This window comes from Phoca vitulina, unplaced genomic scaffold (assembly GCF_004348235.1).
Source record: "Phoca vitulina isolate PV1807 unplaced genomic scaffold, GSC_HSeal_1.0 scaffold18, whole genome shotgun sequence".
In the NCBI taxonomy this organism is placed as follows: Eukaryota; Metazoa; Chordata; class Mammalia; order Carnivora; family Phocidae; genus Phoca; species Phoca vitulina.
The window spans coordinates 26,205,190-26,227,072 of NW_022589721.1; the positions used below are offsets into that span (position 1 = coordinate 26,205,190).

The following is a 21,883-nucleotide window of genomic DNA, read 5'->3' on the forward strand; positions in this document are numbered from 1 at the left end:
CAAAATACAGAGTATGTTGATGGTTAGCACAGTCACTATTCACTATCCCATCTAAAATAAAAAACTAGTTTACCTCCTCTTTCCCCAGCGGGTAGTGAACTAAAGGCAGGTTGTTACTGTCCCATACTAAGTGGGCAGTATTTTCAGACCTTTTTTTATTTCTTCTGTTCTGGCCATGTGTGTTAAGTAGTGAATTTAAGCTCCTAATATACGCCTAATAAATAGTATAGGGATAAAACCACCACCTGGAAAGGAGAGAAGAGGAAACAACACACAGGGGTCACTAGGCCACAGTAGGAATGACAAGGATTTCCTCTTTCTCTTAGGGAATGCTTTCCTCATTCCCTTTAACTGCCCTCTAGTCCTTGTCCCTGGGAGGAAGTCTGTTATTGCCATTCTCAGCTCCCTACCTGAGATGGGCATTTGAGAGTTCCTCTCTGGGGAGGGGTTGTCTCGGCTCTCCTGAAGCCCATTTATTTTGATGAGTGATCTTGTGGCTTCAGGCTTCAGACTCCAGGACTTCATCTACCAGGCTTTTTGACATTTTCTCTCACTATAACTCCTTTAAAAACACAGTGGGTATTTTGCAAATTTGCTCTTGATTGATTTGCATTAAGTCAACTTCCTGAGTTGGCAATGGCAGGCAGAGAAATCTTGTTTAGTCATGATATTTGACTTTAGACTGGTCTGGGGTTTTTGTCTCTTAATATGTGGCTTTAGAATTCTGCACATGTCCCCGATACCCAGGTTAACCCGCTCTGTCTTGGGCGCTGCTCTGGGACATTTTGAAACTACAGTTTGACGTGGAAGGCAGTTGTTTGGCCCTATGCCTATAATGTGCATCTCAGACGGTAGTTCTTTTTAGGGGACTTAATTGTTAGTCTCATCAGGTGGAGAGTGTACATAGTACTTCAGGTGGGGCTTGGGAAGCACCTGGGACCAGGCAGTTGCATCCCACGTAGTCCTGACGCTAAAAATTATTTCCAGACGTGGTGGAGTGTTCACTGGGGGAGCACACATGCTCCTGATTGAGAAGCGCTGCATTAGACCATACAGCAAAAGATGCCGGTTTCGTCAGTAATTGGCTATCTTTGATTCTCATTTGACCAAAAGAAGCTTTTCACTCAAAGGCACGCTGTTAAGTCTCCGTGTGGTCTGAGAAATGATACTTCTTTGATGCTAATCTTAATTAATCTTTTTTTTTAATTACTGGCTTTTGAATCACTAGTTAATTCATATTAACATATATTCTTAGGCTTCCAAACTGACAAAGTTGCAATTGAAATAGCTTCCAGTGTTGGAGGAGCACACGGTTTATTAGTTTTCTTAGAGGTTTAAAGGGAAATTAACATAATTTCGGTATTAGTAAGAAATTTGCTTTCAGTGGTGAAATGTTTTCTGATTCAACAGCTGTCAAATTGATGATCCAGTAGTTAAAATAAAAAGATTATAAAAGAGAACTACTTTAAAAATCAAGACTGAATGTGCTTTTAGAGTATTTGGAATTTGAGGAAAAAAAATGATAGTTGTAGCTGAAGTTTTTTCATTGTCTTATGCTTCACACCAAGGAAATTTCTAAGTGCTTAGGTAGGGTGGTAACAGGCGTCTATACTCATTAATGAAGTTTAGCTTTCATTTTAATGACCCTAGTAGTGATGGTCTCCTTAAGGTAACATCAGCCAAAATAATCACATATGGTAATCACTGAAACTTGTCAGTAACTTGATTTTTATGAGCTCATTTATATGAAGATTTTAACATCCTGCTACAGTTGGAATTAAGGTATTAAGAGTATTGTATATACATATTCTAGGTAGTTGAAAGAAATAATTCTTTTATTGTGACTTTATTAATGTCGGTAGTTTCAAGAACTAGCTAGTCTTGAGCAATCCCTTTCATTTAGTATTAAAGTACTTTACTGTAGGACAACTAATTACTAAGATTTATTTCGTTTTGTGTGGGCGCAAGAGAAGTTCTATGAGACACCGTACTCTTAACAGGTTTTACTTTTAAATAAGATAATAAACTATATTCTTCATATCATTACATTTGTTAAGGGCCATTCTGTATTTCATATAAATGCTGCAGATCTTTTCTTTAATATCAGGTAAAAGTGTAGAAGGATTATTCAAGTGTTGAGAAACTTTACTATTTTTGTGAGGAGCAAAATAGTTAATCACTGAAAATATAACTGAAATGATTCCTCTCTCTCTCCCACCCCCCCTCCCTATTTTCTTTCCTATTCTCTTCTGTTGCGTCCATAAAGAATGCTTAAACTTCCACATTTATTCAGTACAGTTGGAAAAGTATTGAGTTCTTATTTGACATGAATGTCTTTTGAACTGTTACAGGCAATGAGCAGGGAGGGACAAGCAGGAGTGCAGCTAGTGCTTACTGTCTCTGCATGCAAGACATTGCCAGTAAGCCACATATCCGTTGTGAAGGAAATGACAGCATGTGTTGATAGGTTACCTTTTACAGAGAAGGGCAGAGGGAAAGTTGTGATAGTGGATAACTCAAAATGTCAACTTGTCCTATATGTAAAAGATGTTTCCTATATAAAAAAGGAAAAGAGTTTTTACTGTGTGCCCTGGAAAGAAAAGGGTAAACTCTAAATTAAGTGGGCCGAAATAAACTGAAGTTAAGTTTCCACTTTCAGATTTGGGGTAGATTTGATTTAATAGGAACATGCAATCTAATTCTCTTATGGAAAGGACATTATTACTGCTTGAGCAAACCATATGACATATTCTTCAAAGTTCAGAAAGATACTTCATCCTTGAAAATACACTGTACGTTTTTTAAAGTAGTGATTACTTTTTGTTTTCAAAATCACTTGAAAGTTACGTCAGAAAACTCATTGATGGTTTGATTATTTACCGATAACTAATGAATGTGGGCCCTAAGAAGCCACTGAGAGGCCAGGCATCTTCAGGTCCAATATGTGGTTTTTGGATTTCCTCTACTGACTAAACCTAACTCCTGCTAAGTAGTGTTAAGTTTCTTAGTTTTTATTTTATTTTATTTTTTGGGGGGGAGGGTTTGCTTAGTTTTTAAAAATGTTGTAGTTTTACTTAAAACATACTGCTTAATTTCTTTCTCAACAGTCTTTTTTAAAAGTCTTTCAAAAGACTTTTAATAGGCTGTTTACAGATAGCATAATCAACCATCTTTGATCTTACCTCCATCATATTTTCTATCATATCCCTGACATTCTAATGATGACATATCACATTTATAATCTCTTGAATGCAGTGACATCATAAGATTGAAAAAGGAAACAGATTGTTGATACAGTAGTATATTTGGGGAAAGAGAAAGTTTAGAGTTGAAGTTCTATTGGAGATACTGTAAGTGGATTCTAAAGACGAGGCAAGTTCAAAGTCAGACTGTCACTTGCTGGTCCTATAGATATGGGCACCCTCTGGACCTCAGTTGGCTTATCAGTAAAATGGAAGCAGTGTTACTGGCTTTTACTTAGGGGATTATTTCAAGGATCAAATAATGTATTTAAATTTGCCTCAAATTCTATAAAATAGTACATAAGTATAAAGCAGTGAGGTAAATGCAAGGGAAGAGGGAGAGGTGAAAAAGAAATCTTTGAGGATCTGAAGACTTAAGTGTGTTAAGTTTTTAAACGTAGCTTTAGTATTGACATGAGAATGGCCTGGAATGTAGAAGGAAAATCATATCATTGCAACCTGCTATAAACCATCTTTTTGAGGTAATGATAAAATCTTTTTCTTTCTGCTTTGCAAGTATTATATCTAATCACTCTGAATATTGTTCAGTGAGAAAAGTGATCAAATCAGACTGGTTTGGACTACTGATATAACTTCTGTCTTTTGAATGAAATTCAAATAGTTACTCTATAACAAGTGACTTAGTTATGAAAACAAAACAAATCAAGTAATGTGAAATTTGAAATACAGAGTTAATTTAAAACATTCAGATGAGTTATGCTCTTCTGACCTTTTTTGGGGAATATTTCTATTTAATTCTCTTCTAGATCTAAAGGAAAGGAAAATGAAAAAAAAAAAAAATGTGGAGATGTCTCCAAGTATCAGAGTTGGATAGAACAGTGTAAATTTGAATTGGCAAATGCTGTTTGGGAGTTTTTTGAACTGTATGGAACATTTGCACATTGGGAGTTTTTTGAACTGTATGGAACATTTGCAAATGTGAGTTTTTAAAATGTTCATGACCAGAATTATAATAGTGTGGGAAATTTGAGGAAATTTAGATTGTAGCAAGTACAAATTTTTCTAATTTGAGTAAAAGTACACTATTTTCTGAATAAAAAGGGTTGCTTTTTTTCTAATTGAATTTAGCTACTCAAAGGCAAACATTAATAGAAATAGGTTGTGTTATCTGTATTTGGAGTAGAAGAGTGCTCCTGAAAAGTAGTATGTGGATCAAATTTAAAAACCAGTCTCATTTTTAAATTACATTAGGTGAGTTTGAAATTTGTAGAAACCTTAGGTGAACACTTTTAAAATAGGAAATCTTTTGCTAATATGAATAAAATTTTTGTATATTGGGTTTTCCTAACTGTATATTTGAAAAAGATTCTTACTTTGAGTCACTACCTACCTTTGAAAACCTAATTAGAGCTGTACACTCAGAAAAATGTACAATCATATTTATATACCAGAAATATTGAATTATATATTATGGGTAGTCACAGAAAACTTATTCGTGGACTCCAGATTAAGGACTCTTTTAGCAGAGAATTTCAAATTGAAATCTCTATGATGTGTGTGTTTTTTTTTTTAATTCTGAGATTTTTTTATATCCAGAAACTCACAAATTTTGAATCTTAAGATCTAAGTCAGCTCTGTTTAATCATCAAGCAGGTCTGCATCAGTGCACAAACACTGTAGTTACTTAATTTTTAAGATTTTCACCAATAAGAGCCCTATAAACTTTTAATAGTAAAGATCTCTTTCTCCCTCCTCTTCCCTCAAAAAATGTTGAAAGCAAGGGTAGACATGGGTCAGAATACCTGTATTCATTATAAAACACACCTGATTCTTGTTCTTACTCTGTTCTTCCTTTTGTTACATTGATTCATTTTCTATAGAGCTTTTTCTTTGCTCAGTTTTTTTGCTTATCTTAGTTTTCTCGGAAGGTGAGAGAAAAGGAATTTTGGAAAAAGTAAGTTTAACTGGAAGTCAGAAGATACGGGTTTAGGTGCTGTTCTGCCATGAACTATGTGACTTTGGAGAGTTAGTTCTCTGCTTTAATGTCCTTAAGATGAGGGTGTGACATACTAGGTAATCTTTCAGGTCCCTTGAATTAGAAACTCAGATTTCTTTTATCTACTTTCCATGTATTCAGGGAGGATAGATTTTTTAATCTCATTTTTGGATGGGTAAATAACACAGACTTGAGGCAGAAGTAAGACAAAATGTAGAAGTCATACATAGTTTGCTCAGAACTGCTGGTAACGGAAAGAACTTTGAGAAAAAATGAGTTGAAAAGGTAGAGAAAGGTGAATCTAGTTGGAACAAAAATAGTGTTTTGAAGGTTGGAGTATAGTGGTATTGGGCACATTGTTATCCTTTCTCCAACCTGCTCTCCCACTCATTTAAATACTTTCATTGTTTAATTTTGAAATTACTTAGAATCATAACTATTGGCTTAGAAAGGTATATTTGACTAGTAGGATGCTTTAACTCCCTAACTTTCTATGTGGTAACAGTTCACTAATTGATTCTTTTACAAAGTTCATTGATGCTGTCATTTTGAAAGTGATTCAGGTGAAGTCTAGAAGAGTGATTCTCAAATTTTTAGCTTCCTGGGATTCACCCCAAAAGGTTTGTTAAACATAGGTCACTGGGCCAACATCCAAAATTTCTGATTCAGTAGGTGTGAAGTGGGGCACAGTAATTTGCCTTTCTAAAAAGTTTCCAGGTGATGCTGATGCTGCTGGTCTGGGGACCACTGGTCTAGAGTATACAGAATTATTAACCCAAAGATAAAGTTTTTGAGTTGGATAGCAATGGAAATATCCAGGATTATTTTTGAATTTATAGTCTGTTTTTACTTATGTTAGTTGGAAGAAGTAAAATATAAATACTTGGCAAAGTGATGCATGATTCAAAAATCTTTTTTTTTCTTTCTGTTTTTCAGTAAAATAGAGCATACTGACCTACCTGTACTTTGATATTTTTCAGTTTTCTTGCTCTTCAAATTTCTGTACTCACCACTACATGGCTGGATAGTTGGGATTTAGATCCTTGTTGCTAAGGGTGGGAAATAGTCTTTTGAATTGCTATTGGGAGATTGTAACTTCTATAATGATTCCTGATATATAGGAAATACTCAGTATGTCACTTGAATTTTATAAGAAGCCCCTCATGTATGGGATGATCTTTACCAGTTTAGAAATGACAGATCTGAGGCTTGGATATGTTAATTGTTTTATTCCAGTTCATCTGGAGTAAAAGTCAGAAAAGTCATATGGCAGCCATGTTCTTTTGACTCTTAAGTCTGATGCCCTCGTTACTATAACCTGTTGCCTCATATATGGACGCCCTGAAGTTTGAGCCTCAGCTTCAGGGAGTAAATGGGCTCAGTGTTCATAGGCTGTCTTAATTCCTGACTTTCTCTAATGATATGTATCTATCTGGTGTATAGAAGGGCCCTGAGAGTCCAGCATGCCTCTGTCATTCTTGTGCCGTGGAATTAGCTTTTGCAAGGCAGGTTAATTTCTGGCCTGTCTGTCCTAGAAACTCTTCTTCTTCTCAAGCTCACCTTCGAATCAAGCTTTCAAGCTGATCATTTCCTAGCCTCCTTCACAAATGTATAGTAGTGTAAAGTTCAGGAACCTTGGGCTTATTGTGTGTGTGTGTGTGTGTGTGTGTGTGTGTGTGTGTGTGAACTCATTTAATGGCAGGGGTTGGACTGAAAGAGAAGATGGTTTTATTTGCTTATCTGACATTTGGTTGAAGGTCAGTGGTTGTATATCGCATGCATCCAACTGTTCGTGACATTGTTCCTGCTAAATTTTATCACTGTGTATTGTGAGATTTTACACTTGCCACATCAAAGTAGATGATGCTTTATTTTGTGATGGGGAGTTGATCAGAGCCATTAATTGGGAAATAATTTATCTGGTGGTAATCAACTCTACTAAAAAAATGTTCAGCAGTTCTAGTTTTGCTGCGTAGACAGAACTGGTATCTACAGATGCTGAAAAGTTTTTAATTTTGTTTTTAGTTGGTATTTTAAGTGAGGAAGAAAATACTAAGTTTTAAATATCAGTAGTATAAAATTTTTTTCTCATTTTTTTATTACATTTTTTATTGTTATGTTAATCACCATACATTACATCATTAGTTTTTGATGTAGTGTTCCATGATTCATTGTTTGTGTATAACACCCAATGCTCCATTCAGTATGTGCCCTCTTTAATACCCATCACCGGGCTAACCCATCCCTCCCACCCCCCTCCCCTCTAGAACCCCCAGTTTGTTCTCAGAGTCCTGAAATTTCAAAACAAATTAACTGATATTGAAAAGACAGCTTAGTTTTGCTATTCTTCATAAGGTTCCTAGTTTTTAGTATTTTTGTATGACTTTTTATTTTGAAGAACTATTGACTGTTCCTACTATCACCTTCCATAGATCATTAGTCAACAAATAGAACTTTTCTTTTTATTAAATTGGAAATTGATATACCAGTATTACATTATTTCAGTAACTATAATTAACTCAACTTTGAGAGAATTGTTGCAGTGAATTTGAAGAAAATTTGGATATTTAATACTCGATGTGTCTTAAAAGTATTTTTTCATTGCCAAAAAGCTAACCCTCTTTAATTAAAAATGAATCTGTTCTAGTTCATCATGGTTAGGTAAGGTAACAAAGCTGCTTACATGAAATGATTTTATTCCTAAAGATACCCAGCAAAGCTTGTTGAATTTTGGCAGGTTGGTAAAGAATGAACCCAAAGTTTTGGGGATATCATGAGATGTGGTTACTATTCTAGAAAATTTTGGCAAATGAATTGTGACTTAATGAGGCAAAAACTAAGTGTAGGATTATATTTGTCGAACTAGATTAGTAAATATTATTTTTAAAGTCACTTAGTGTTTTTCTTAGTTCTATAACAAATCATACTCTAGATTCCTATATTTGGGGGTTGGGAGGGGCAGAGGGAAAGGAGAGAGAGAATCTTAAGCAGGTTCCACACTCAGCATGGAGCCCCATGCAGGGCTCGATCTCAGTACTGCAAGATCTTGAGCCAAAACCGAGAATTGGATGCCTAACCAACTGAGCCACCCAGCCGCCCCTTGATTCCTATCTTAATTTTTAAATTTATTTTATAACAGTTTTGAAACACCCTAAAAGTTAAGCTACTTTCTTTTCTCAGACTCTTTGATTTTAATGTGATGTTTCATACTTAAGCACAGTTGAGATACAGTATACCTTTTGTTTTGAGAAATTTTAATAATAAAACAAGAGCCTTTTTATGTATAGGGAGATGTTTATTTTGTTCTGTATAATAAAATCTGTTTTCTATACTCTTTGGGCTAACAAAAACCAATTTTAGGCATTTTGTATCAAAAGCACTTATATAAAATTGAATTTGCAAGAAAAACATGATATAATCTGACTTTCATATTATTTTTGTTTTCAGTACCTCTTGGTAAGAGCACCCTATATTTGAAACACTGCAGTAAGCGTGATAGGAGCTGAAAATCATCAGTTGGCAAGATCAGAATATATATTGAATGTAAGCACAGTCTTTAAGGACAGACAAACCTCAGTTCAGAGATCTACTGCTTAAATACCTGTTTTTACTTGAGCAAGTTACTTAACTGTTCAGAGCCTTTGTGACCTCTCTTTAATAACTGGGAGCAATAATAGTACCTAACTCAGAAAGGTTCTTTGAGGATTAAGCAAGATGGTGCTTATTAAAACCTTATCATGGTTTTTGCCACATCAGAGGCACTTAGTAAATGTTAGCTTTAATTAAAATAACAGCATGAATATTGGTTATTTTAAGTAGAGAGGAGTCAGTGTAAATCCTTAAAACTTGTATCAATAGGTATATAAACCACCTATAACTACCTGTGGTAGTAAAATAATTTTCTAAGTGCTAAATATTAAGAAATAGAAACTAAGTGGATGTCAACCTGCTAGAGTTTAGAGTTTTGTGACAAAATTAAGTAACGAGGAGTTTGGTCCTGTTAGTCTGAACAAAGTATATGAAATACACAAACTTCTGGTAAGATACTGGCATTTTTTGGATAGAGTAGGAAAGGAATTCTTGATAGTCTAATTGATTCTTATGGTGGAAGATGGTAATGAGTAGAAAGGTAGGTGTAGGCACTTTGATTGGTTAGAACTGACTGAATGAATGTAGGCATGGCAGGAGATTGAGGTGCTAGGGAGATAGACAGCAGTAGGAGTTTGAATCCAGGGATCTGAAATGAAACCTTAATTTGAAAGGTGGCAGTATCAAGGTTCTAAAGGAAAACACGTGGCTGACTCGGATCTTACCCGTTCTTTCCTGCAAAGGTTGTGGACAGTTAGGCAGCAGGGTGGTCTGGCAGCTTGTACTGGACATGTGTCCTGAGGGTGGATGCCCCTGAAAAGAGGACATGAGGGATGATGTCATGGGACGCTTAGAATTCAGTGTTGGAGAAGATGTGATTTTGACATATAAGCTATTATCTGAATGTTCTGGAAAGTCTAGATTCTTTTGTACTTCATTTTGGAATGTCAAGTTTGAATTAATCAAAAGAGTTTTGTTTTCAGTATGTTCTTCAAGTGTGAAACAAATGAACATGCGGTACCTAAAAGCACTTCCTCTAAAAATACTATAATAATACTAGATGACATTGTTCTTGTAGTTTAATCAGTAAGTTGAATGGGTGAGAGAATGCTTTTGAAAATTACAAAGCGTAATATAAATTGAAAGTGCTTCCGGGAAGCTAAAATTTTAAAAGGTTACTGTGTTATAAGAATATTATGTTTGTTTTGGATTACATTCTACATTAATTTTTATTATTTGGCAAATAATCCTCCTCCTGACATTTGTATGTGAGGGAGTTCTTACCTCTGTATTTCTAGTTCTTCGAATGTGTTTTAGTCATTTTTTATGACACACATTAGTTTCCTGCTTATGAAGTCCTTATACACAGAAGTGTCTTGAGTTGTTAATCCTAACTCCCTAAATTTCTCTAACATTTAGATTATGTGTAAGTCAGATTTCAAGTGTGTTTCACTATTTACAAATTAGAGACCTACTTTATCTAGGAGAACATCTAATTTAGGTATTCTTTCTGTGTACTACTATAATATATCTTTACTCTTAGAGCTATAACATTGTATTGTAATTGTGTTCACTTATTTGATTCTCTTTTTCTCTACCCTCCTTCCTGAATTTGAGTTTATTGATTGGAATAATACTTTTATTTGTAGCTTTATTCCTACTTTAGTGTTTGGCATACAGTGAATTAGAGACTCAGTGTTTATTGGGTTAAATGAATGAAGAACTGTCAGTTTTTAAAGTTATGTATATAGAAATTTTATTCTATCAATATAAACAAATGACTGTTATTTAAAATACATAATTTGAATAACTATTGGGACAATTTTTTTTTTTTTTAAATTTGACAGAGAGAGACACAGCGAGAGGGAACACAAGAAGGGGGAGTGGGGGAGGGAGAAGCAGGCTTCCCGCCGAGCAGGGAGCCCGATGCGGGGCTCGATCCCAGGACCCTGGGATCATGACCTGAGCCGAAGGCAGACGCTTAACGACTGAGCCACCCAGGCGCCCCAAGGGACAAATTTTTAAAATACTTTGCCTTTTTGTTGGGGTGGGGGTCACTGGGCTGGCTCAGTTGGTTAAGCATAGGACTCTTGACTTCAGCTTAGGTCATGATGTCAGGGTCATGAGATTGAGTCTGCTTAGGATTCTCTCTCTCCCTCTATCCCCCATCCCCGCTTGTGTTCTCTCTCTCTCAAATAAATAAGCCTTAAAATAAAATACGTTCCCTTTTTGATTAATGTGGCACTTATTTCTCAGAGTGAATTCTGATGGTCTTTAGGACATTAATAATGTTGTCTGGCCTTGTTCAGTGGATTGTTACCTATCAACGAGTAGTTAACAACTCTGCCTGGTGGCTTAAGTGCAGGAGGTCCTAGGCCATAAGTGTGTCAAGGAATTTCTCTTGTCATTTCCTCATGGTTGACTTTTCTTTATCAATATAAGTAAAGATCTGGATATATCAAAATAGATGACAAATCAGAATGAGCTCAAATAATCTTTAATTGTTTTAGTGTTAATATATTGAATATAATTTTTTTTTAATAGCTGCATGCCCATTATTTCTTTTTCCTTCCAAGGATAATGGAGTACCTATATTATGAGTGTTAATAGATAATCTTGCCTTCCAGAAAGATTTTTGTTTTTAGTCATGGACCCCTTTGAAAATCTGATTGAAATTGGTAACTCCCCCTCAAGAGACTACTGGTTCGCAGCTACATGAACTATGGCATTTTGCATACAGTCTCAGGGCATTGTGGTCTCCTGATGTAGTGAGCGAATCAGGACCTGCCCATGTAAAACAGGTGAGCTAGTATAGCAGTTCATCTGTAATGGTAATTCCCACCTTAGATTTCTCATATTCTTTTTGTGTTTTGACAACACTCAAGAGTTGATACTGTAGGGAACTGACCCAGTATATTCATTGTACAACCAACCTCTTTGGTCAGTATTTGGTTCTTAATGGGTTGTGGATTTGGTCCAGAATCCATAGATATTGCTACTTTGAACAGTCTTGTATAAGTGGGAGATAACCAGTAACAGTGTTAAAATGCTGGTATTCTCAGATGAGGCAATAAAGCATTATAAGAGTTCAGAGAAGATGAAAATAATTTTTGTTCTTGGTAATAGATTTGTTCTACTCAGTAATTATAGCCACAGTTTAACTTGAGCATTACAGGACTTTGACCATACTAATTCAGAAAGGGTCCTGAGGAATCAGTTGACAGATGATGATAGTAGAATTGCATGTATGAAAATTCTATGAAATTCAGCAAAGATCATTGTCAAATCTTCTCAATATTTCTGAATGCTATTTGTTTCCATTAAGCCTAATAACCAGTTTTAGGGTGGATTATATTTCTTGTTAAGTTTGCTTGTTACACTTGTTCAGAATCAAGTGTAAAAGACACCAGACCTAGGCAGACCTAGAACAATGAAGGCAATCCCTTGTTTTCCACACAAGTAAATATCAGTTAAGCAATGCATGAGTTTCAGACCGGGATTATAGTAGGGGATGTCGATAGTGAACATTTTACAATATTTTGAAGTAACAGATGATAAGGGTAAGAGAGCTCTGTGTAGAATTCTCACACTGAGGAATCATACTTCGTCTCTTTCTTTTGAACCCTTAAGAAATGCCAACCACGGTGTTTCCTTTTCTTCTTATCCCTCATTGCTTTAACTCTGAAACCCCACCCAGTCTCCCACTTCTCAGATCTTTGCCCAAATCAGTCATAAGTGTCTGGGACTCAGTTCTTTAACAGTTTTCCATGATTTAGCCTCTAAAAAGATGACAAACAAAAACTATCACTAGATCTTCCAAATTCATTAAGAAAAATTTTACGTTCCATTCATACTCAATTATAATAAAACAATTGTGCATCAAAATAATGTCGCTCTAGGTCAAGATAGGCATTTGTGAATACATTTATTCAACAGTATTTTTCATTCACTGTGTGTATCAAGGCATTATTACTGTGGGCCATTTGCTAGAACAGAGAGATCATTTCACTATATAGGGACTCTATGTTAAGTTGCCATTTTGTGCATTTTACATGTATAGCAAAGATTTTGATGAGGGTTTTTTTTTCCTGAGGTGTCAGTGATTAACCAAGTTAAGGGATTTCCTATTGTTTGTAGAATGACAGGGCATTTTGTTAGTTTGCTATTACAAAGCCCTTCAGTTTGAACCTAGCTCATGAGTCCAGTGTGATGTCCCACTATTCTCCTTTATTCACCCTGCTTGTTGTATAGTTTAGCCAAAGGGAACAGGTTTCCTTGAACTGTCCCTCCAGTCTGATCAAGAGGTTCTTGAGGACAGAAACCTCATTCCGCTTCTCTCTGAATCCTCATTATTTGGCTGATTGCCTAAAGTTGGTTTTAAGTAAATGAACATTGATTGGCTAACTGAAAGTGTGTACACTTTACCTGTTTTTGTACCTTGTTCATTAAGTCTAAATCCTAGAAGTTCCTTACCAAGACCAACATAGATAATGTCTCCCAAGAACATTCAGTGAATTCCCCAATTTTCTCTGAACTATTATTAATAGCATTTTATGTAAAATTTTTGTATATACTTACCAGTTTACCATATATGATATAATTACTTTGATATAGGCATTATCCCATTTCTCCTGTAGGCTTTTGTGCCAGTTGGTTTTGGCTATGAATACTCTACCATGTGTACTCTTGGACGGTGTTACCTATACCTTGGGGGGTTACCAGGATCCAGGGAGATAAGGTATATAAAGAGCAGTTGACAGTCAGTAAGGAAAGAACATAGAGCCTACTAACATGCATGTAAATATTCTGATTCTTTTCTCTCCTTATCTGACTCTAAGCTAAGCTCCTTAAAGGTAGGAGTTAATTATGTTTCCCTTTTCTGTACCAACAGTGCCTAGCAAGTGCCTTAATCTTATTAGATGCCCAAATATATATGGAATGAATGAACAGAAACTTAGTCATTCTTGATAATGGTAATATTTATGGCACTTTTATTTAAGGTTCAAAATTTGATTAGTAAATGTTATAAAAATTAAAAGAGATAATCTTGGGTATTTGTGTTACTTAATTCTTGGCCTTCATCCAAAGTTTATCAATCTCTAGATATTTATGTAAAGTGTATATAACATGCTATAGATTATCCAGAAGCAGTTCCCCAAAATATAAATTTTAGTCTGGTTGTTACCTCAGGCATCCTGTCAGTGAACGGAATTTGAAATATTTTAGCAAAACTCTAAGTTTCTTAAAAATGCAACCCAGATATAAATGATTTGAACTTACTTGGATTCTGACTCTTTGCCGAATTCAGTCAAGTTATGAAAATAAAGATGTATTTAACTCTATTACTGTGGACCATTCTCACTTGGAGAAATGTTTTAAATATGTGGAGTTGTTTATATTTGAATTTGAAGGAACCTAGAGAATAAACCCCTGATATTTTGATCAAAAATAAAAAGATGTGATAATAAACATGTGGAATTAGAAATTTATCCATTTCTATAATTGATAGAAAATGTCTTTATAATGGTGAAGTGGCCAGTGAGTGCTGGAAAATAAACCAAAGAACATTCTTACCTTTAGGTTTCCCTCAGTGCTAGTGCCAGTTTTTATGTTTCAAGAACCGGAGGAGCAAAAACATACAATCAGAGCAACACTGCAAAAGACAATCATTAAAGCATTGATGCTCAGTGGGTGGGGTAGGCATGTTCACCTGGGGGAGTATGTTAATTCCCTGGGTTTTCTTGTGTTTATGCTTTTCTTTTTTTTTTAAAATTTTTTATTGTTATGTTAATCACCATATATCATTAGTTTTTGATGTAGTGTTCCATGATTCATTGTTTGTGCATAACACCTAGTGCTCCATGCAGAACGTGCCCTCTTTAATACCCATCACCAGGCTAACCCATCCTCCCACCCCCCTCCCCTCTAGAACCCTCAGTTTGTTTTTCAGAGTCCATCGGTCTCTCACGGTTTGTCTCCCCCTCCGATTTTCCCCCCCTTCATTCTTCCCCTCCTGCTATCTTCTTCTTTTTTTTTTTTCTTAATGTATATATTATCTGTTTCAGAGGTACAGATCTGTGATTCAACAGTCTTGCGCAATTCACAGCGCTCATCATAGCACATACCCTCCCTAGTGTCTATCACCCAGCCACCCCATCCCTCCCACCCCACCCCCCACTCCAGCAGCCCTCAGTTTGTTTCCTGAGATTAAGAATTCCTCATATCAGTGAGGTCATATGATACATGTCTTTCTCTGATTGACTTATTTCGCCATTTGCAATGACGTGGATGGAACTCTGGAGGGTGTTATGTTTATGCTTTTCTTTAACAAAACGTTTCTTCATCCATACTCATTCCCCAAAAAAGACTGAGAAGAGTAAGCTCTAACTTAAGGTTATAACGTCAACAGCCGTCTTAGTTCTGAAGAAATGTACAGATTGTCTTTAACATCACTTCTTGTTTGTCCTGAGCAATCCCCGAGTGGCCGGTGTGTGTCTGTCATTGGACTAGATGTTGGGGGATGGGGGATACAAGGATGGACATGACTCTGTTATTCCTTGAAGCTCACAGGCCAGAGCATGTCCCTTAGATTTCTGCTATCACGAGAAATGTTAATAAGAGTTTTGTGATAAAAGGATTACCTATTTCTTTTACTTCGGTAATAGTAAATGTTTTATCCACGTTGACGGGACCAAGAAGCCTTTCAATAAAGAAAACAGTATGACTTGTTACCCAGTATTTTCCCACTCTATTTAACCGCCAGACCCTTTTGTGGGTCATGGGTATTAATTAAGTTGCAAGGTTATAAATGCTCCACAGCACACAGTTTGGGAACCTGCCCTGAGATGGTTATTGGCCATGTAGGTGCAGTGAGAGCAGCTGGGGCAGGGAGCTGGGAGGTCTTTACACAAGGGATTACACATTAAACCAAGCCTGGAATGAGGAGTAGAAAAGGAAGGGGGGGATAGAGTTTAGGGCTAGACAGAAAGAACAGAGTGTACAAATGCACAAATGTTTGACAGAGCTCGGTGTTTTTGAGGAAGCCCCAAGTAGTTCAGTATCATTAAACTGAAGTGGGGAAAGAAGCTATACACCAGAGAAGGATTCAGGGCCCTTGAAATGTTTAAGAAGCCTTGAATAGCATGAGTGATGTATAAAGCCCGTAGTAATCAGTTCCTAAAATTTGAAGTTATGTAAGGTCTGTCGTGCTTCATAGTGAAAGCCAATTTTCTGTAGGGAGAAGAAAAGTTCCAGATTTGTCAAAAACTAGCAAAAATATGAAACTATTATGGCTGAATCATCTACCCTGTGCTGCTATTGAATTCTTAAGGTTATTTAATGATACTTTTTAAAAATTTTTGAGTCATCTGTGAACATTTAATATGATACATTAGGAGCGATGAAGCAATTTTCCATGTTAAAAGTTTCAAGTTAATTAATTTCTATTTTAGAATTTATAGTAGGAGAATCATCACACATAAAAACAGAACAATGTGATGTTATTTTTATATTTTAGAATTTAAAGTTTAACTGAGCTTTCCCTACTATCATTGATGCACGTTATAAAATATTGGAAAGTGTAGAGAAATATAAAAAACAAAGTGGTTTTGTGCCATAAAGAGACAAATGTACGTGTCAGTAGTTTTTGCTAGACAAATTTGTTTTACATACTTATAATTCTGAACACAGTGCTGCTACTTTTTTTCATTTTCCACATTGTGTTTTCCACATGTGTAAATACCACATTTAAAGACTATGTAACATACCATTCAATGGATATACCATATATAGCTGTAGCCAGTCTCCAGTTTTTCTAACTAAATTTTTAGATGGTTTCTATTTTCTTTGTTATCATAAACATTTTGTATATATGGTTCCAGAATTGTAATGATAGAGTTAAAAAGTGGGAATGTGTTTAAGGCTCTTGAAGCGTGTTTTCAAATTACTTACCAAAACAGGACAAGTAATTTATATTTCCATTGGGAGTGTATTGAAGTATTTATTTCACTAGGTATTGAGACCAATCATTTAAAAAGAAAAAAAAGACAAAAATAACAAACTTTGTTGGTTCAGTAGTTTAAAAATCTGGACCCATATTGTTTTGTTCATGGTTTTAATGGTAAGCAATATTTCAGTTAAATTATCCTTTTTAATACTTTGTGTAAACAAATGTAAGAATTTTCTCTTGATATGAAGCTCCTTTTTATTTTGGAGGTATCCTTCACGAATTGAAAAAATTGACTATGAGGAGGGCAAGATGTTGGTTCATTTTGAGCGTTGGAGTCATCGTTATGATGAATGGATTTACTGGGATAGCAATAGGTTGCGACCGCTGGAGAGACCTGCATTAAGAAAAGAAGGGCTAAAAGATGAGGAAGATTTCTTTGTAAGTATTAAGCTTTTTCCATTTGCTAGCTATGTAATGATACATTTCAAAAGGAATTCTGTTAAATATTACAAAAGCTTATTTTTATAAAGGAAATGCTTATTTATTATACATGGTATTGATCTTAAAAGTTGTTTAAAATAGGATTTTAAAGCTGGAGAAGAAGTTCTGGCTCGCTGGACAGACTGTCGCTATTACCCTGCCAAGATTGAAGCAATTAACAAAGAAGGTATGTATTTGAAGTAATCTGAGATTTACAATGGGATTAATAGTAAAATTTAACTGGATTTCTAATTTTAATTAATTGTGTAATTGTTACATATGGTTGTTACTTTTCTTTGTTTCAGACTTAATAAATTTCCTGCTAATATTCTTTTTTGGGAGTATTTTATTTGTAAATATAGAATAACATGACACCCGATCTACTTACTGCCTAAATAAACTTTAGGAGCAGTAGATAATTGGTTAAAATTGTGCAGCATTCAGTTCACAGGCTTACATTATATGCATTTTATTTCTTCTCTGTTTCTAGTTTGTCGGCTAAGGTATTTTTATGAGCAGTTCAACCAGAATGTGAGGGAAGGTTAAAGATACAAGGAAATTCAAATCAGGTCAACTTGGAAGTAAAATACAGTACAGTGTTTTCTGAGGAAAGAGTGTGAAAATTTATCAATTTGAGGGTTTCCTTTATTGCATCTTTCCCCTGCCCCTGTTTTCTTCATTTCTATAGATAAAATTGAAAGTTAAGTTTTCTAATAGCCTTTGTGGTATCTTATATGATACTGAGCAAAAATTACTGAACTGATCAAATGTTGAAAATAACACAGAAATCAGGTATGTTAGTGTGACCAAAGACAAATACATCTGTTGGGCATATAATGTATTGAAAAAAACAGAACTTCTAGACTGATTAACTTGGAAAGGCTTGAGAATTAGTATTTAAATTAGTATTAGGAATATACTTAAATATTTTATTTTTTTAATTTCTTATTTAAAATCTCACTTTTAAAAGTTGTAAAATAGTTTACAAGTGTATATTTCAAGTCAGTAATACATTAGTTTTCTATAACAATTTCTTAAACTTGACCACTCATTCATTCTTTTCACTGAAGAGACACACATTGAGTGACAGCTTCTTTGCAAGAGGAGCATTTAATCTAAGTAAGGGGATGCTTCCTTTAAACCTGAAAGACAAACAAGTCAGCTAGATAAAGAAGGAATAAAAGGCTTTTTCAGACAGAAGAAATGGTATATTGCAGAAGAACAGAAGAGAGGCCTTTCACTTTTTAGGAATTGCAAGACTTTGGTGTGACTGGAATGAGGGAGTCCTTTAAAGGGAATAGAATATCAGAAGAGGTGGGAGAGAGAAGCAAGGATCTGTGTATGCAATGTCTTGTTACAGAATTTGAATTTTATTTGGAGGTGATGGGAAGGAACCGTGGAAGGGATTTAAACTGAGGAGATTTAAAGTAACAAACTTGAGAAAAAATGGGAGCTAAGAGGAGATAAAAGGGGAAAACATTTAAAAAGAGATATATTAAAGAATGTTAGGTGTGGAAAAGTAAATCATTGCTGTCTGGCTAGAAATTATGATATAACTTTACAAAGGCCTATTCCAATTTATTGCTTTAAGGAATGGAAATAACAAATATGGCTATGATTTTACTACCTACTTCTAGTCACCTTACTCCAGGAAGAGTTGAGGGGCATCTCCGTTGTCAGGTTTGCCGGTTACTTTTCCTTTTTTATTTCACTGTGCACTTAGACTTCTTGAGAGCCCATATCCTCCCTGTGTCTTACACACGTGCACTCCCTAGCTTTCTAGTCCAGAGCCTAACACATAGGCAGTCAATAACAGTTTGTGGAAGGAAAGGAGGAGGTAATGGATCAATTCTGTTGGATAGTAAATGGACCCACCCAAAATAAAAGAATATGAAGCACAATTAAACAACATTCTCTATTTTAAGGAAGAGCAGTTCCTTTAAGAGTGGAGAGCTTTGAGACGTTGCCTCCATGCTTAAAGCTCCTTGGGAGTATAGCATATACAAGTCCATGTGTACACACACATGCAATGCACTCAGAAGCAAAGGCCCCATATTTTATCCTATCCCGTTTGTCAATGGGCATAGAATACAGAAAATTAAATTTGTATTAGTGGAAGAGTGAAGACACTTATTGTAGTCTCTGCCATTTCAGGAGGAGTTTAAGTGAGCCCTTAGTGAAATATTGGCAGATGTAATTTCTTTTTAAAAAATCTCCATTGGAGGTATTTGTTTTGTGATGTCTGTATGCCCCACATGGTGGATGAGCCTGCCCAGCCCATGACCCCAAAGAAAAACAAAGCAAAGGAAGCCTTCAAGAGGCTTTCTGTTCACTGTAGAAGCTAAACAAAACTAACAAAAATGAACGTTTAGGTGTTTGAAATATGTCTTAGGATAGTTGAAGAGGAGGAACAGATTTGTAAACTGGAGGGAACAGGGAAGTGTTCATATTATGGGTGGGATTTAAAGAGCTGATCCTTGAAGAGTAGGTTGGAGGGAGGAAAGGAGAAAGGCATCATGAGAGCTGAAACAGTGTGATCAACAGTGGGGAGGGATGAATGCCCAGCTGGCGTAGTGTGGAGCCTGCTCTCCTCTGCAAGGCCATTAATGAAGAAGGAAGAGAACAGTTGTGATGGTAGTGTAAGGTGCACGTATGGTTTGGTATTCTCACAATTTTCCCAGTGTTTTTATATCCTTGCTACTCAGTGGATTAGTTTTTTTCAGTAACTTGGGTCTAGATCTTTATATCTTCAATATTGTGAATTATGCTAATTATAGAAAAGATGAAATCAAATGATGTTCAAATTAGAAAATTAAGGAAAATCTTTGTACATATATATCTGGCTTTGGTGCCAGCTTCTAAGCCAATCATAGTAATCATCCCACTTATTGTTTATACTTCTTTTGTAAAGGTCAAGTGTCTGTTTACTTAAAGTGGCTCTCAGCCCTCATTTGTACAGGAAATGATAGAAAAATATTGAAATTTCTTAAGTATAAAATCTATGTAATTTATACATTTTGTGGTAGTACTGACTTTTGTTGACTTGAAAGCATGACTTCTGTAACCCAAAGTGAATATACTTTGTGATTGTCATGCAAACAGGGTCTCAAACCCTAAGAGCAGAATAAGTGAGTGGGGAAGGCATGGGGTTGGGGGTGTAGTTATGGCTGTGCTGCTGCTTAGGGGACTGCTGTGGACAGAGCCTTCAGCCTCTTGGAATTCAATGTCTGTCTGCACAGCAGCACTTTCACCTAGATGGTCTGTAAACTATTTTCTAGCTTAGAAGCCTGTGGATCTGACTCTTATTTGCCAGTTCGTTAATACTGTGAATGGAATGATCTCTCCTTGAGTAAATGATTTTTTGTCTCTATATCAGTTCTCTCTCTAAAAAGAAACTTTCAAAGAGAGCAAAGGGTAATTCCTATAGAAATATTATTTATGTTTGTAAATAATGATTTTATTAGAGGGAAAGGAAAAATAAACTTTAACCCACTTGATGGAGTTCTTAACGTGTGTGTTTGCAGTTACTGCAATTACAGTGTATATACTTCTGTCAGGGCATTACTTGTTAGATTTCAAATGTTGCTGTAAGATTCAGTTGTATTTTCTAATGATTCTGACTTGCTCCTGTTTCAGGAACATTCACAGTTCAGTTTTATGATGGAGTAATTCGTTGTTTAAAAAGAATGCACATTAAGGCCATGCCCGAGGATGCTAAGGGGCAGGTAAGGGTGTTCAGCATTCCTAGCTACCCAAAGGGATGTCTTCTTGAATGGTGACCAATCAAAACAAAATTTATATATATATATTTTAAAGTGAACTAATTGTAGGATTATGTGCTGATAGCCCCAAATAGCAGCAAGAAAAAGAAGCTTAGAATGTAAGATAAATTATACACTTGATTTTTGCTTCTTTGGCTTTAGACCTGCTAAAGTTATAGGTCACTAGTTTCTGTTCCAGGTGAAATCCCAGCATCCACTAAGCTGGTGTTGTCCTATCGACCCAGCTGGATCGTGTAACCAGTCTATGGGAAGTGAGGTAAGTGCCTTTTTTTAATTTCATTTTGTTTTTCCTGGTATATAGTATCATTTAGAAAGTTAATTTTTAATATAAAATTTTATATTGAGCTTCTTATCTTCTTCTTTCCTTTTATAAATCATAGTCATTAATCTTCTTTCAAAAGGCGCTTACCTGACACTCTGTAGGCTGTTTCAGGTAGGGCTCTCTGAGTCATGGGATGTAAGCAGTCTATTACATGCTTTGTCACTGCTCAAAGCAAGAAAGAACGGTAAGCATTTAAAGGAGAATCTGGGATGAAGTTAAAACCATGATTCCATTGGTTGAATATGTTTCTTGAAAGATTGGAAAGAAAAGGTGCCAGTAGAAATTTAAAATATTTTCTTTTATGTTCTGCTGTTATTTGGGATTTTCAGCACCTGGACCTACAATTAATTTTAAGAATTGAAAGTAATCTATAAAAATGTCTAATATGGAAATATGCTACATATTTGTTCCATACATGTGCAGTGAAAAGTATCATTCTGAAATGTGTTGAAATCATCTGGTCAGCTCCAGCCAAATGTGTACGTTTAGTAATCTAGAAATGTACATCACCGCATTAAAAAAAAAAAATGATTCCTGATATCTTCTGAGAAGCATGATTGTTTT

The 21,883-nt window shown here is 35.5% G+C and overlaps 1 protein-coding gene across 8 annotated transcripts in view; it reads left to right on the forward strand.

Moving 5' to 3' along the window:
• Window positions 1-21,883, forward strand: part of PHF20L1 (PHD finger protein 20 like 1) — an 84,667-nt gene that overhangs the window by 2,896 nt on the left and 59,888 nt on the right. For 6 of the 8 annotated variants that reach the window (XM_032416065.1, XM_032416067.1, XM_032416068.1 and 3 more), the window contains exons 3-6: window positions 17,002-17,173; window positions 17,318-17,402; window positions 20,852-20,940; window positions 21,176-21,253. In XM_032416065.1, coding sequence (XP_032271956.1) covers window positions 17,002-17,173; window positions 17,318-17,402; window positions 20,852-20,940; window positions 21,176-21,253 — 424 coding nt within the window. The remainder of the gene's footprint in view (window positions 1-17,001; window positions 17,174-17,317; window positions 17,403-20,851; window positions 20,941-21,175; window positions 21,254-21,883) is intronic. The other 2 variants (XM_032416071.1, XM_032416072.1) reach the window with 1 other exon arrangement.